Source organism: Coenobita brevimanus, chromosome 107 (assembly GCF_032717465.1).
Source record: "Coenobita brevimanus isolate Jiangsu-jjx chromosome 107, ASM3271746v2, whole genome shotgun sequence".
NCBI lineage: Eukaryota > Metazoa > Arthropoda > Malacostraca > Decapoda > Coenobitidae > Coenobita > Coenobita brevimanus.
In genome coordinates, this window is record NC_137060.1 from 5,720,190 (window position 1) to 5,733,819 (window position 13,630).

Below are 13,630 nucleotides of genomic sequence, written 5' to 3' on the forward strand. Positions count from 1 at the left end.
CATGCTCTACCTAACACACCACACACGTGAAATTAGCATTATCTGACAGCCTACCTCTAATACCACTACATATCTTATGTACCCACTTATCACAAACACTGCACAAGATGGAATTACTTCCCACGAATTTGTGGCAAACCACACATGGCCACTCTCCCTCTTCTTTGAAAGTATTATCACCAACCCTAGATACCATCATCTTTGTTTTAACTGCATTTACTCTCAAGCCTTTGTGACCCATACCATCTTTCCAATTCCTAAATCTTTCCTCTGCCTCCCTTTCATTCTCTACAATCAACATAAAATCGTCTCCCATGGGAGTCCATTTCTGGAGTCATGTGAGAAGGCTTCATGCACCATGATAAACAATAAGGGGCTCAAGACTGACCCCTGATGTACATCAACATTCACAGAAAATGCATCACTCAAATTTCCATTCACTCTCGCTTGGATGCGTGCACCCACATACATTGCCATAACCACTCAAACCAGCCACTCCTCGATCCCAGGTTTTCTCATTGTCCACTTCACCACGTCCCTAGGGACTCTGTTAAAGACCTTCTCAAAATCAACAAAAACAAACTACATATCCCTTTTCTGTCCTACATATTTTTCTTTAAGCAGTAGAACAATGAACATGGCATCAATGGTCCCTTTGCCAAGCACGAACCCAAACTACATCTCATTAATATTCACTCTTTCTCTGATCATACCATCTACAACCCTCTCCACTACCTTCATTATCTGGTCCAAAAATTTTATACCTCTATAATTTCCTCTTTCCAGGACATTACCCTTTCCCTAGTACACATTCATAATCACACTCTTCAGCCAATTATCTGGGACAACACACTCATATATAACTGTTTTTATCAAATCAGTAACTAAACCCACTCCTATATCTCTTGAGGCCTTCAACATTTCAGCAGTCAACCTAGACACACCTGCCAACTTCCAAAACTACATCCTACCTACTACCCTGCTCACAGTAACAGCACAAATCAAGGGCCAAGGGTCAAACACTGGATCCACTAACACCAAACCTTTCCTGTTCCAGTCAAACTCCTCACTCTGCAATCAGTTTTTATGCCCACTCCAGATGTCTTTCCTCACTGTACACCACTACCTTTCCTTCATCATTCTTCACACACTGCTCACCTATGATATCCCTGTTTTCCCTCTTAATCTGCTTTGCCACCCGAAATATCATATTCTTCCTTTCCACACTATTTATGTTACCCAGTAAAAGTCTCTGAGACTCAGATTTTGCCCTGTTTACCTCTTTTCTAGCCCAGCGCTTGGCAGCCAAGAATTCCTCTTTGTTACCACCCCTTTTCCATTCATGGAGAAGCCATCATCTCTCCTTAACCGCAGCATCTACACCCTCATCCCACCACCATGTTACTTTATGTCTTGGTGGGACCCCTTGACAATCCAAACACTGAATCAGTAACTCTCAGGGATTGTTCTTGAGAGCTCTGTTCATTAACGCTTCTGTCAACAGCTCCCTGTTCATCCACTACTCTGCTCACCTCACTATACAAGGTATCCCTCGCTGCTTGGTCTTACAATTTCCAAATTTTCCTCCTAGGTGCATAGGTCCTCTTTTTCACCACCTACTCCTTAAGTACCATGTCACATATCAGTAATGTGTGATGCTGCACACACTCAGGAATATGGGATTAAATAGGGTGGCTGCCAGAGATAAAGCAGCTTAGAATGCTGCCATTAGGTGACCAAACCCGATGCATGCAAGTATGCTGGAGTCTTAATAAACAATACAGTATGATATGACATGATCACCATCATCACTCCACCTTTTTTTCACAAACATCGGTGGGGGTGAGGTATAATAATAATAATCTACTCACTCGATGTACTGTTGCTTGTAGGCGTCTACCTCTCTGCCATCCTTCTTTCCTGCCATCCTCTTCTGTTTTTCTTTCCTTTATTTTTCCTTGTCCTTCTGCCTATGGGTGACTTTACATTCCCTCTTCTGTCTTTCTTTCCTTCAATCTTTCCTCTTCCTTCAGCCTGTGGGTTACTCTACACTGAGTGACAAGCCAAATGGTTTCCTGTACACCTTGAAACCATTTATTTCACTGGGTGGTGACCATATAACCAAATTTTGGCATCTGGTGGCTTAGTGGGTAATTATGGTCCTCCAATCAGATTGAGCCAGTGAAGGTTTATATTCAAGGGGTGGTTGGGGTTTATGGCTCACGTAATGCCACTCAGGGATGAGTGAGGCTGATCTCTCTCATCTTAAATGCCAGGACCAACTTGCCTAGCCCAGGGCTCCTACGCTCTTCATGGGGCAATGTAGGATTGAATAACAAATGAATGAATAATAATAATAATAATAATAATAATAACAATAATAATAATAATGATCCATCCATCCACCATCCAATCCTACTTTGCCCCATGAGGAGCATTGCAGCCCAGGACTAGGCAAGTTGGTCCTGACATTTAAGATGAGAGTGACCAGCCTCACTCATCCCTCAGTGGCATTAAATGACCAATATACCCCAAGCACCCCTTGGATATAAACCCACACAGGCTCAATCCGATTGGAGCGCCTCAATTACCCACTAAACCACCAGATGCCATAATTGGTTATATGATTACCACCTAGCGTAGTAAATGGTTTCCTGGAGTGCAGAAAACTATTTGGCTTGTCACTTAGTGTAGAGTCAACCACACACAGAGGGAAAAGGAAAGAGTGAAGAAAATAAAGCCACAAGGAGGAGTTTCACCCACAGGCAGAAGGAAAAGGAAAGAATGAAGGAATGAAAGACAGAAGCAGACGGAAGGAAGAGAGGAAAGGTCAGACACCCAAAGCAGCACTACATCGAGTGAGTGGATGGTGAGCACCTCCACCTACAATAATAATACCGGTAATAATAATAAAAATGATTATGTGTGTGTGGATGAAAGGATTCGAAGATGTGTAATGGATGCAAGAGTTTATAGAGGTTGGGGGAGTGGACTTTCTGACCACTACTTGGAGGTGGCCAGAATTAGAATTCAAGTAAGATGGAGGAATAGAAGAAGGGAAAGACGAGAGGAAGGAGTAGTTGCAAGGAGAGTGGAAAGGTTACAAGAGGATGAGAAAAAGGCAGAGTATAAGAGAGAAGTGGAGGAACGATTGGGCAAATATGAACTGGAGCAGATGGGAGACGTGGAAGGTGTGTGTAGGATATTTATAGAAGAAATATGTGCAGCATGTGAGGTGGTGTGTGGAAGGAAGAGAAGACTGAGGGGGGTGCAAGGAACAGCGTGGTGGACTGAAGAGGTGAAACAGGCTGTGGCACAAAATAAGAAAGCATACAATGAATGGATGAGAAATAGGGGCGTGGAAGAAGTTGAGAGGCGGAAGAGAGAGTTATATGTAGAAAGAAAGAGAGGTGAAAAGATTAGTAAGAGAAAGTAAGAAGAGAGTGGATGAGAGATTTGGAAGGAATTTGAGTGTAAAGTGGAGGGACTGTAAGAAAATGTTCTGGAAAGAGGTGAAAAGAGTAACACAGGGTGGAAGTGAAGTTAGCAGGGGAGTGAAAGATAAAAATGGTGGATTACTAGTGGAGACGGGAGAAAAAGTGAGCAGATGGAGAGAACACTTTAAGGAATTGTTGAACATAGAGGATGGAAGTAATGCGAGTATAAGTGGCTGGGGAATGGCTGGGAGAAGGAGGGAAGTGAGAAGACAGGAAGAAATCAGTAGGACAGAAGTTGTGGAAGCAATGAAGAAAGTTAAATCGGGGAAAGCCCAAGGAATTGATGGAGTGTGTGGTGAAATGCTGAAGCATGGGGGAGAGATAGTAGTAGAATGGATGTGGAAGATGTGCAGAGTGGCCTGGGAGGAAGGTAGAGTCCCGGAGGATTGGAAGTCAGGTATAATTATTCCCTTGTACAAAGGAAAAGGGGAAAAGGAAGTGTGTGGTAATCATAGGGGCATTTGTCTTCTTAGTATAATAGGAAAAGTGTATGGTAGGATACTTATTGACAGAGTTAGAGAAAGAACAGAGAAATTAGTTGGAGAAGAACAGGGAGGCTTTAGGAAGGGAAGAGGTTGTGTAGATCAGATATTCATTCTTAGATCTTTAGTGGAAAAGTTTCTAAAGAAGGGAAAGAAGTTGTATGCGGCTTTCATGGATTTGGAGAAAGCATATGACAGGGTGGATAGACAAGGATTGTGGAAAGTGTTAAGAATATATGGAGTAGATGGGAAGTTGTTGAATGCTGTGAAGAGTATGTACGATGGTGCAAAGGCTGCAGTGCGTGTGGATGGTGAACTAAGTGAATTTTTCTCTTTGAAAGTTGGGTTGAAACAGGGATGTGTCATGTCTCCATGGTTGTTCAATCTGTACATGGATGGGGTAATAAAAGAGGTACAAGGTAGGGTAGTGGATGTTGGAGTGTCCCTGGTGAGAGAGGATAGTGTTTGGAAACTCCCTGCACTGTTGTTTGCAGATGATACTGTGCTGTTGAGTGAAGACGAAAGGGAGCTGCAAGGCTTGGTGGATGAGTTTGGGAGTGTGTGTAAGAAACGGAATCTAAAGGTGAATGTAGGGAAGAGTAAAGTGATGGTCTTTGAGAGAGGTGAAGTCAGTGAATGTACAGCGAGGTTGGATGGTGAGGAATTGGAAAATGTGAGTACGTTTAAGTACTTGGGTAGTGTGATGAGTAAGGATGGAGGTTTGGAGGGTGAAGTGCTTGAAAGGGTACAGCAGGGAAGAAAGGTTGCTGGTTCTTTGAAAGCAGTGATAAGAAGCATGGAAGTGAGCATGGAAGTGAAAAAGTTACTACATGACAGTATTGTGATACCAACACTAACGAACGGAAGTGAAGTTTGGACGTTGTTGGAAGTACACAAGTCAAGAGTGAGAGCAGTGGAAATGAGTTATTTAAGAGGAGCCTGTGGAGTCACATGGAGAGACAGGCTGACAAATGAGGATATAAAGGAGCGTTGTGGTGTGGATGTGGATGCGATAGGAAGCGTTATGAGCAACGCAATGAGGTGGTCTGGCCATGTGGAGAGGATGGAGGGTGAAAGACTTATGAAGAGAGTGTATGTGAGTGAGGTGGAGGGGGGAAGAGGGAGGGGGAGGCCGAGGATGAGATGGAGGGATGGGGTGGAGAGGTATATGAGAGAGGGGGGTGTGAGTTGGGAGCAGGGCAGTGAAATGGCGGGGAACAGAGCGACTTGGAGGCGATTTGTTTGTGGCCACCCCAAACGGGATTGAGGCATCTGGCAATAGATAGATAGATAGACAGAATCCTTTTCATTTACCTTCAGTCTAATGGCAAAGGCAAACAAGAGTGAAAAGTATCTTTTGATACCTTAGAATAACTGGGTAAAGCAGTACAGGTGTACCCCTGTGTAATGATGCAACTGATTAAGTAAAGACCCATCGCAATGCGAGGTATCGTATATTAGGGCAGATTTAACATGTGAAGTATAGAGATGCGTTTCTAAGCCTTGAGTTTCCCCCTCAACCAAGTCCTAAACCTACCCAAATGAGTCCAAAAAACAAATTTTTAGCTCACCTAAACCTCCAAATTGCTTTAAAATAAGCTAAATTAAGCCCAAAAGCAGTTTATAACTCACCTAAACCCAGAAATACAATCTGAAAATCGTCAAATATAAGTCTGGAAAAATCAAACTTAGTAAGCTGTACCCCAACATGACAATGTTCACCCCACCTATGACTAAAACTCAATTAATATAAGTCTAAAAACAGTTGTTTATAAATCAACCTAAACACAAAATTTAAGTTTAAAATATCATCAAAATCAGCTTTAAAAAATCTAAACCCACTCTTAAACTGGGGTTTGGGCATCGTTAGGCAGGGTATGGTGGTATTTCTACCCCCATCGCTAAGCCAGGGTATTGCATCTAGGGGTACCTATACTGCATTTAACGATATTCATAGCTGATAACAGAACCAAAGAGCTCTAACACGTCATTAAATATTACATTGTAGGTACAACTCCTTTTCAGTTTACCTTAACCCTCTCGCAAATGATAAGTTTCGGTAAGTTTTCCGGCACATGACTTTATCTGCGAAGCCGCCCAGCCCGGCTGCCCGAGAGCGGCAAATAACACGTATTCTCTCCTTATTTTCGCCATCCAAACATCAATATACTGCCATGAAACCTATGTCATCTTATTCGTCGATGTTTGTTCTAGCTGATAAGCACCACAAAAAAACAGGAAAACACGAATAAAACAACATTAGGCGGCCATGAATAAAATTTTGCTACGTCACGTTCACTTCCTAACATCACCATTCGAATGTTTTCCATCATACAGGAAAATGTTATTAGAAGTTTTGATAGAGAATTTCATCAGCTTTCTAAAGAGACAAATCCGGTGCTGATATGATTTGTAGTTTTCGAGAAAATAGCCAAAAACTGAAAGCCATTTTTGAAAAAAAATCAAGGAGCTCTAATATGGAAATTTTCTCGCACATGTTATGTTTTATTGCATAATATTATGCAGAATTTCACCAGCTTTCTAATGAGCACCTCTTGGTTTCCATATGCCTCATAGTTCTCGAGTAAATCGCCAAAAACGACTGGGAACTCACGTCCGTACGTCACTTTCGTGATGTGCGCACAGCATATGCAATATTCCCGCCTACGTAACAACAAATTCTTATCATAGATATTACATTGTTATGTCGTGTACGTAGGTAGAATTTACTGCTCTTTATCATGGTTCTTATAGGAAATCGATATGTCCAATAGTTTTCAAGTAATTGGCCGACAAAGTGAGATTACTCCTCCCAGCGCTTTCAACTTTACCGAAAGTCTGTTCCCCCAACTTTTCCAACAGAAAATGCTATCAGTGGCTTATATTCTGCAAATGAACATACGTAGAATTTACTGCTCTTTATCATGGTTCTTACGGGAAATTGATACATCCAATAGTTTTGGAGTAATTGGATGACAAATGTAGAATACTCTTCCCCACCCGCATGCGAGATAAAAAACACTCTTTCTCTTCCTCACCCACGGCTACATATTTTCGCTTGTTACGTTTTATTATTTTCTTTTTTTACTCAAGGTATACAAGTAAAATATCATAAGGTTTTTGATAGTGCTGTCAGAAACTTGACATGACCACTAGTCTTTTTGCTAGGTTCTGACAAAGAAGCTGAACTTTCTTCCATCTCATATGTGTGTATGTAAAAAACATTATATATTTGTGTAAAAAATATTGAACTATAGAATGGGAGTGCGTTAGTGGACATTTGTGCTGGGAGGGGGTTGGTGATAGCCAATACCCTCTTCAGGCATAAAATGATCCACAGGTATACATGGCAAGTGATGAGAAGGGTGGGTGGTGAACTGAATGAAAGGAAGGCAATGATTGATTATGTGTGTGTGGATGAAAGGATGTGAAGATGTGTAATGGATGCAAGAGCTTATAGAGGTTGGGGGAGTGGACTTTCTGACCACTACTTGGTGGTGGCCAGAATTAGAATTCAAGTAAGATGGAGGAATAGAAGAAGGGAAAGAGAGGAAGGAGTAGTTGCAAGGAGAGTGGAAAGGTTACAAGAGGATGAGAAAAAGGCAGAGTATAAGAGAGAAGTGGAGGAACGATTGGGCAAATATGAACTGGAGCAGATGGAAGACGTGGAAGGTGTGTGTAGGATATTTACAGAAGAAATATGTGCAGCATGTGAGGTGGTGTGTGGAAGGAAGAGAAGACGGAGGGGGGTGCAAGGAACAGTGTGGTGGAATGAAGAGGTGAGACAGGCTGTGGCACAAAATAAGAAAGCATACGATGAATGGATGAGAAATAGGGGCGTGGAAGAAGTTGAGAGGCGGACGAGAGAGTTATATGTAGAAAGAAAGAGAGAGGTGAAAAGATTAGTAAGAGAGAGTAAGAAGAGAGTGGATGAGAGATTTGGAAGGAATTTGAGTGTAAAGTGGAGGGACTGTAAGAAAATGTTCTTGAAAGAGGTGAAAAGAGTAACACAGGGTGGAAGTGAAGTTAGCAGGGGAGTGAAAGATAAAAATGGTAGATTACTAGTGGAGAAGGGAGAAAAAGTTAGCAGATGGAGAGAACACTTTAAGGAATTGTTGAACATAGAGGATGGAAGTAATGCGGGTATAAGTGGCTGGGGAATGGCTGGGAGAAGGAGGGAGGTGAGAAGACAGGAAGAAATCAGTAGGATAGAAGTTGTGGAAGCAATGAAGAAAGTTAAATCGGGGAAAGCCCAAGGAATTGATGGAGTGTGTGGTGAAATGCTGAAGCATGGGGGAGAGATAGTAGTAGAATGGATGTGGAAGATGTGCAGATTGGCCTGGGAGGAAGGTAGAGTCCCGGAGGATTGGAAGTCAGGTATAATTATTCCCTTGTACAAAGGAAAAGGGGAAAAGGAAGTGTGTGGTAATCATAGGGGCATTTGTCTTCTTAGTATAATAGGAAGAGTGTATGGTAGGATACTTATTGACAGAGTTAGAGAAAGAACAGAGAAATTAGTTGGAGAAGAACAGGGAGGCTTTAGGAAGGGAAGAGGTTGTGTAGATCAGATATTCATTCTTAGATCTTTAGTGGAAAAGTTTCTAGAGAAGGGAAAGAAGTTGTATGTGGCTTTCATGGAGTAGGAGAAAGCATATGACAGGGTGGATAGACAAGGTTTGTGAAAAGTGTTAAGAATATATGGAGTAGATGGGATGTTGTTGAATGCTGTGAAGAGTATGTACGATGGTGCGAAGGCTGCAGTGCGTGTGGATGGTGAACTAAGTGAATTTTTCTCTTTGAAAGTTGGGTTGAAACAGGGATGTGTCATGTCTCCATGGTTGTTCAATCTGTACATGGATCGGGTAATACAAGAGGTACAAGGTAGGGTAGTGGATGTTGGAGTGGCCCTGGTGAGAGAGGATAGTGTTTGGAAACTCCCTGTACTGTTGTTTGCAGATGATACTGTGTTGTTGAGTGAAGACGAAGGGAAGCTGCAAGGCTTGGTGGATGAGTTTGGGAGAGTGTGTAAGAAACGGAATCTAAAGGTGAATGTAGGGAAAAGTAAAGTGATGGTCTTTGAGAGAGGTGAAGTCAATGAATGTACAGCGAGGTTGGATGGTGAGGAATTGGAAAATGCGAGTACATTTAAGTACTTGGGTAGTGTGATGAGTAAGGATGGAGGTTTGGAGGGTGAAGTGCTTGAAAGGGTACAGCAGGGAAGAAAGGTTGCTGGTTCTTTGAAAGCAGTGATAAGAAACAGGGAAGTGAGCATGGAAGTGAAAAAGTTACTACATGACAGTATTGTGATACCAACTCTAACGTATGGAAGTGAAGCTTGGACGTTGTTGGAAGGACACAAGTGAAGAGTGAGAGCAGTGGAAATGAGTTATTTAAGAGGAGCCTGTGGAGTCACATGGAGAGACAGGCTGACGAATGAGGATATAAAGGAGCGTTGTGGTGTGGATGTGGATGTGATAGGAAGTGTTATGAGGAACACACTGAGGTGATTTGGCCATGTAGAGAGGATGGAGGGTGAATGACTGATGAAGAGAGTGTATGTGAGTGAGGTGGAGGGGGGAAGAGGGAGGGGGAGGCCGAGGATCAGATGGAGGGAGGGGGAGGCCGAGGATCAGATGGAGGGAGGGGGAGGCCGAGGATGAGATGGAGGGATGGGGTGGAGAGGTATATGAGAGAGGGGGGTGTGAGTCGGGAGCAGGGCAGTGAAATGGCGGGGGACAGGGCGACTTGGAGGCGATTTGTTTGTGGCCACCCCAAATGGGATTGAGGCATCTGGCAATAGAGAGATAGACAGATAGAAATGGTCACTTCTCCTCTGAACTGTCTGCTTGAATTCCTCCACCTCTACGACGGGCGCGTAGCACCCGTCTGGCAGCAAACTCTCATCCCTTTTCTGTCCAACTCTCTAATGCAAGAGTTAACCATTACTCCCAGTCTTTCATTTATGCAACAGGTCAGCTCTGGAACTGTCTCCCTCTGTCTGTATTTCCTGCTGCCTATGATCTCCAGTCTTTCAAACGTAGTGTGTCCAGGCATCTCAAAATGATCGGATCTTGAATTTGGCTCTCTATTGTATATTGTTTTTCTCTTGGAGGGAACTGTTACTGTGGGCTCATGGCCTTTGGTTCCTTCTTCCTCGCATTAAAAAAAAAAAAAAAAAAAAAAAGTCAATAAACAGATCAACAAAATACAGATAACTCACTTCCTCCAGTGGTGTTGAGATGCTGGCAGTAGCTTGAAGGTGAGTGTGTGAGCGTGTGCGTGTGTGGGTGAGCGTGTGCGTGTGTGGGTGAGCGTGTGCGTGTGTGGGTGAGCGTGTATGTGTGGGTGGGCATGTGCATGTGGGTGAGCGTGTGAGTGTGGGTGAGTGTGTGTGTGTGTGTGTGTGTGTGTGTGTCTGTGGCTGTGGTGTGTTTTCTTCTCTCCTTGCGATACATTTGCCTAAAACACATGCGATCCACACAATAGATTTCTCCATGAACATTCGCTGCACAACATACGTATGTATATGTGGCTGTGGCATATTTCTTGTCTCTGACACTTGCACTTTGTTTTAGCAAAGTCAGTGAATGCATGAAATATTTCTCTGTGAACACTCACTGCGATTGTATTGTATTGGAACACACAACACTCCTTCACGAACACCCACAGCATGTTTGATGTATATTTCACACAATTCCATACACATTTTCACTATCAGAATCACAATAATTCCATCACTAAACACCTCTAATTCTTCCTTCCCGACTATAAAAACTGTACATGATGCCTGCCCCATTCCACACTATGGTACCATAATTTCACCAAGCCAGCCACAATATCTTTCACACAAAATACACTTTAGGCACTGGCTTCATTATATACGTATTTGTAATCACGCCATGGGCCTTGGGGAGGGCGAGAGGCGAAACCCCGCAACAGTGAACATGCATATCGGCTCGTAGGCCTAATGCTTCATAACGGACACAATTCCTTTTCGTGACATATATCTATGTTCCATCGACAATATCACATACAAATATGCTCATAAATATTGCATTATCACACTGAGTCCATAGTGGCTTCAGCTCAGGAAGGAGGGGGAGAATTAGTAGGAGTTTAAAGGGACTGAAGACACAACGCAACCCACCGCCTGGCTGCTTGGAAGAGACTGAGGTATAATGCTATGTGCTGGGCCCAATGAGGTAGCTCAGTGTTGCCAATGCCTTACCACTGGAAAGCGCTATACTCGTTACAATGCGTCAAAATTTGACACGATTTCGCCAGAAACTTAATTTTTGGCTCATTTTTTTGTGCTTAGGAATGCAATTCAAGTGACTGAACAAATTGAGAAAATCCACATTGCACGCGAATCACGTGACTGTGCCTGAGAGGGTTAATAAGCCATTACATTAACAGCTTAAGTAAAAATGGCAGCATTACTGTTAAAAGATTTAAAAACACGGATAATTCAAATTTCTCCACACACTGCATGGAAATTTTATCACTTAGTAAATCAAACAAATGCAGTAAAAGACAATTATAATTTTTACAGCAGATACCTTACTTTTTCGTGGAAATATTATAAAATACTGTGTTTCTATAGTGTACTTTATAGTTAGTTCTATTTTCAAACATGGCATCAGCATATGTATATCATATACAACTTTGTGAACACAGTGGAAATATTTTACAATGAATAATACTTCAAAAGAATCAACCAGACTAGGGTCCTACTCAAACTCCATTTAATGAGGGCTTCTATCTATCTACCATCCAATCCTTTTTTTTCTAAATTAGGAGCAAATGTGCTGAGGGTTAGGCAAGTTATTCTAACATTTAAGGAGAAAGTGACTAAGTATTGCCCCTGAATGTCATTATATAAAAAATAAACCCCAATCTTTCCTCAGATGTAAACTTTTATGGAATACTGTAATACAAAAAGGTCTTTACTGTCTTTACCATTTTACTGTTGTGCTCAGACTTGTGAGTGTTGTCTTCATCATCTGAGTCTGGTGTGGGATGCTTACGTCCCTTGAGCTTGTTCTTGGTAGCCTTGGTTTTAGTCTCGCGGCCTTGGGTCCCACCTCCTGCCTTGCCCCCAGCAGCCTTCCTCCGCCGATCCTCTTTCTTGTTTCGTCCCCCATCATCATCCATCTTCACCTTACCCTTGCTCACCTGTAAAGAACAAAAGTAAAAATCATAATAACAACAATTATTTGGGGGCTGCATGCTGACTGCCTGCCAAAATATGTTGCTGACTATGGTACAAGCTACGTGTACCTACAAACCAAATTTAAAGAAAATTAGCAAAACTCTTGGGAATTCAGTCACTGCATTTCACAAAATGCCAAACCATATTAAGAAGTTATGATAGCCGGCATTTGGTCAGCTTTGATCAAATCTTCACCAAAAATAATATTCTGCACATCCACATAGCTGCGATTTCCTGAATGTCAGGTGAAAATTCGTCTAAAACTTTTTGAGATATTTTGGCAACAGAAACATACAGTGCTCGTCAGAAGTATTCAGCGTTGTCCGCCAGGCGCGCAATACTTATGGCCCAAAAGGAATCACCCATTCTGGGGGGTAAGAATTGAGCCACAAGTTTGAGCTCCGAGCATGACGTCACGGTAGCCTGGGGCCTTCCGACGCGCTGGTTGGTTCCCGCCTCAGTCGCCCACGGGCTGCCTGAGAGAGAGGAACTCCGCCGAGTGTCCCTCTCAAATTGCGCCATTTTTTACCGAGTGTCCCGCAGTTTTCTGGCCTTCACAACTTTGTTATGGCACCTACCCGTGAACTATCGAGTGAAATCATATCCCAGATCATTGCTCTAAAGGAGGCAGGCCACCAGACAAAGGAAATTAGTGAATTGGTTGGTGTGGCACGATCGACAGTGCGTCGTTGGTGTGCGCGGTTTCGGGAGGAAAACAGTGGTGCAGTTCCCACAAAGAAACCGCGGTCTGGTAGGCCTAGGAAAACTTCCCCAAGGTCTGTTAATGTTTTAAAACGTGCAGTGGAGTTTAATCCTCGTGTGAGTGCAAGGAAAATTAAGGAGAGCAACCCGGAAGTGTTTGGTGAGGTGTCAGTGAGAACAGTGTCTCGTAGGGTGCATGAGCTTGGTTACACAAGTCACAGGCCTGTGAAAAAGCCTCTTCTCACCAAGAGCCAGAGAATTCGTAGGCTTTCCTTTGCTAATAAATATCTAACCTGGGGTGAGGAGCAATGGTTGTCAGTGTTGTGGTCTGATGAGGCAACGTTTAGTGTTACCTGTAACAGAGGAGCACGTGTGTATCGACGCAAAGGTAGTGACCCACTTGACCCACGGTATGTAGAAAGCACAGTTAAACATCCTGATTCACTCATGGTATGGGGTTGTTTCTCAGGGAAGGGTTTGGGGAAGCTTGTTGTACTTCCCAAGAACATCAGAGTGAATCAGGATGTTTACCTGGAGCTTCTGTGTGATCATTTACCAGACTCCTTCGAGCTAACAGGTGCACGAGTGTTTCAGCAGGACGGTGCACCTGCTCACAAGGCCAAATCGGTCACCAATTGGCTTCGTGACTGCGAGGTATCATTCATGACAGACTGGCCAGGAAATAGCCCAGACCTCAACCCCATTGAAAACCTCTGGTACCTCGTAAAGAAGAGTCT

General features: G+C 43.0%; 1 protein-coding gene across 1 annotated transcript in view; it reads right to left on the reverse strand.

Annotated features, from left to right (window-relative positions):
- Ufl1 (UFM1 specific ligase 1) overlaps positions 1-13,630 on the reverse strand; it is a 130,788-nt gene that overhangs the window by 20,530 nt on the left and 96,628 nt on the right. The window contains exon 8 of the mRNA XM_080285588.1: positions 11,939-12,154. Coding sequence (XP_080141714.1) covers positions 11,939-12,154 — 216 coding nt within the window. The remainder of the gene's footprint in view (positions 1-11,938; positions 12,155-13,630) is intronic.